Here is a 3,127-nt window from a genome sequence, read left to right as displayed (position 1 = left end):
GCACATAAATATTAGTGCAGGTGGAGGTGGTGACGCGGCACAAACATGCATATACATATATATATAGAGAGAGAGAGAGAAGAAGAAAAAATTGGGGGCATAGATTCCAAGTGGGTTGGAGGCCCTATGGTTTTGTTTTGTCCTTGTAACTTATTAGTGACCAGACCACGCATCTCCTCCTCTATAAAAAGGACCATTGCTCCCACTTCAAACTGTACCAGTGCAACAGCATTCTCTCTCTCTCTCTCTCTCTCACACACACACACACACACACACTCTTTCTCTAGCAAAGAAAAGAGGGTGATATATATAGATAGATATATTGATATGATGAGTGAAAGCATGGAACGCACAAAGAAAAGGTTACCAGCTGGCAAGAGACTAGGGAGGTTTCTGAGGGAGCAGAGAGGAAGACTCTACATTTTGAGAAGATGCGTAGTCCTGCTTCTCCGCTCGCATGACTAAAATGCATCCACATTATTCATTGATCCATATATCTTTCTTACATTATTCATCCTAAATTATTAGCATAGCCAGCTCTCTCTCTCTCTCTCTCTCCAATTGTAAATGCCAAAGCTAGAGAAGTACGTATTAGGGATATTAATTTATTATAGTGCCCCATGAGCTTATTTTGTCAATGAAATTGTATCAACTACAATTTATTTTCTGATATTCATTTGTATATCAGAAAAGCTAGCATCTGCATCACTGTATTGTTTTTCTCTTACAAATTATCTCATGCATGTGATTAAAGAACCATCTTATGAGCTAGCTCTTTGGTGTTTCAATTTGTTTCATTTCACTTTCATTTAAAACAATTCATTGGATATTTTGGCTCCAAATTTACATTGCGAAAGTAAGCATAGAATTATAGTTATAACTTTGGCAACCAAAGAGCCTCTAGTTCAATGATATAACTTTTTCAACCCAAAAAGGAAAATAGAGGTTAGAGCCGTAACATCTAAAAAAATAAAAAAAAAGACTTTGGCAAGGCGTTAAATACAAAAATGGACATTATTTTTAAAATTTATCTAACAAATTTTTTTCCCCCCCTCTTCTTCTCTTATGTTTTTGGTTGGAAGAAAGGAGGGATAGAAAAAATTCTCTTATTTGATTAGAAGGAAGGGACGAAGCAATAGGAGATGAAGCATCCTCCTAATCCATGATTTTTCATTCAAAATTGGGCCAAAGAGAGGCGGCAAAAAAAGAAGAAGAAATTCTAATTCCAATATTAACCTTTAACTATTTACAAAATCACTTGTAAACGTACTGCTGAAATTCTCTCTCAACCTTCCCTCCTACTCACCCTTTTCTACCAAACCACGGAGCCTTGTTCCATCCATCCTATCCTTCCTAGCTCATACCAAACCAAACATTAATAAAAATGATGCGATTAAAGGTTTGATTCTCTTATCATTGACTTAAATAAAAAATAATAAGGAAATTTTTTTTAAAGTAAGTAATGAAGGGTATATATTCCACTAATCAGAAGAATATTTTGTATATATTCCCATAAAAAGAACTAATTAAAGATGAATATATTCCGCGAGTAGGAAGGAAATATGTGCTTCTTACATCTAGGATGAGTATTTTCCCGGAGCCTCTCTTTTTATATATATATATACACACACACACACGCTTTGGTCTAAGTTTTTTTTTTCCTCTCTGAAAAAGGGATTTCCGAAAGTGTTGTTTGCTACATGTGGATTTATACCCCCCATGAAAGGACAGTTTAATTATCTCATTACTTGTAATTTTTGTCCTTCCTTATCACCCGATGTGTAGTTTTTTTTTTTTTTTTTTTTCTTTTTTCTTCCCAATTGTGGGATTTTTTTCTCTTACTTCTGATAAATACATGAGGCTTATCTTAGAAGGTAATGCTAAAAAAAGTGTACTTATCAAATAGTATTAATTATATTCGTTCCCTCCACTTTTTTTATAAATAAATCCACTCCAATTTTATAGTGAAATGACATAATTGTTCTCAAATTATACAAAATAAAATAAAGTGTTAGGGGGCATTTTTGTCATATACATTAAAAAGGGAAAAGAAATGGATTTATCACAAACAAAATTATTTGGTGAATTGTCTTCATTATTCAATTTGAAAATTAATTTTCAAAAATAAGAAAGTGAAAAAATCTCACAACCTGGTCCTCCTTCTAAATTTATACAATCTGACATTTCTGCACGTGCAAGCGTATGATCAGAGCCCAAATAATTATTACGTACTGTTTGCTTTGACCAGAAACAGAAAATTGAATCTTGTGGAAAATTTAATGAACAAGTGGGATCCGCGGAGCTCATGGTATCGGACAGTCCACAAACACTGTGCGTGTGTTTTATAAAACGTGCGATGATTGCAGACCATCCGATTCAGTAAAAGAGATTGGATTTTTCTTTTGCAGACTCAGATTTGAAAAATGCAAAGGTAAAAAAGAACTTCTCATCTTTTAAATCCTACTGCTACCAGTTATGAGATGACACGTAGAATGATAGACCATATTGATGGTTCAACATGACGACAGCCTTCTAGCACCCGCATGGGCCAGGCCCGCTTTTAACCTCACCCACAATCCCAAATCCTAAGTGTCCGCCGCTAGGGCCCACCGTCTCCTGCCTCCAGATAAAATACTACTCCCCTCAATTTCAATTTTATTTGGTAATGTGATACAGTAGTTTATTTTGCACAGGTTTAATGTAAAAATATTAAATTGGTAATATTATAAAGGGTAAAGTGTAAAAAATTCTTATAAATTATTGACTTTTTGTAATTAAGCCTCCGAACTAAAGGTTGTCTTCCTAAACAATTGATTTGTTGCAATTAAAGACAAACTTATCACAAAAGACTATTTTACTATTTTTATTAATTTGTCATTTCTCATTAAATTATTTTTTATTATATTTTCTCTTATTTAAATATTAATTATACCATTTACCTTGATTTTATAATTATTATCAATTGATTATAAAAATGAAAAAAAATAAATAAATTTGTATTTATCATTTTCTAAAATGATTAACTTATAATAATAAAATTTATTATACTCACTTTAAAAAAAAATTAGTATAAAAAAAAATCTTCTTTTTCAAACAATATTCATGAAAAATTAATAAATTATGTAAA

At 32.3% G+C, this 3,127-nt stretch overlaps 1 protein-coding gene across 1 annotated transcript; it reads left to right on the top strand.

Annotated features, from left to right (window-relative positions):
• The first annotated feature begins 228 nt into the window (after nt 1–228).
• LOC132283701 (small polypeptide DEVIL 3-like) lies at nt 229–696 on the top strand. Its single transcript, XM_059785699.1, has one exon. The coding sequence runs from the start codon at nt 328–330 to the stop codon at nt 463–465; it is 138 nt and encodes a 45-aa protein (XP_059641682.1). The 5' UTR covers nt 229–327; the 3' UTR covers nt 466–696.
• The last annotated feature ends 2,431 nt before the right edge of the window (nt 697–3,127 follow it).

The sequence above is a fragment of the Cornus florida genome, unplaced genomic scaffold, assembly GCF_030987335.1.
Source record: "Cornus florida cultivar Cherokee Brave unplaced genomic scaffold, ASM3098733v1 CherokeeBrave_3.0.0_Hap2_Chr11, whole genome shotgun sequence".
Taxonomy (NCBI): Eukaryota; Viridiplantae; Streptophyta; class Magnoliopsida; order Cornales; family Cornaceae; genus Cornus; species Cornus florida.
Note: the sequence above shows the minus strand (reverse complement) of the source record. Positions and strands in the feature narration are given on the sequence as shown.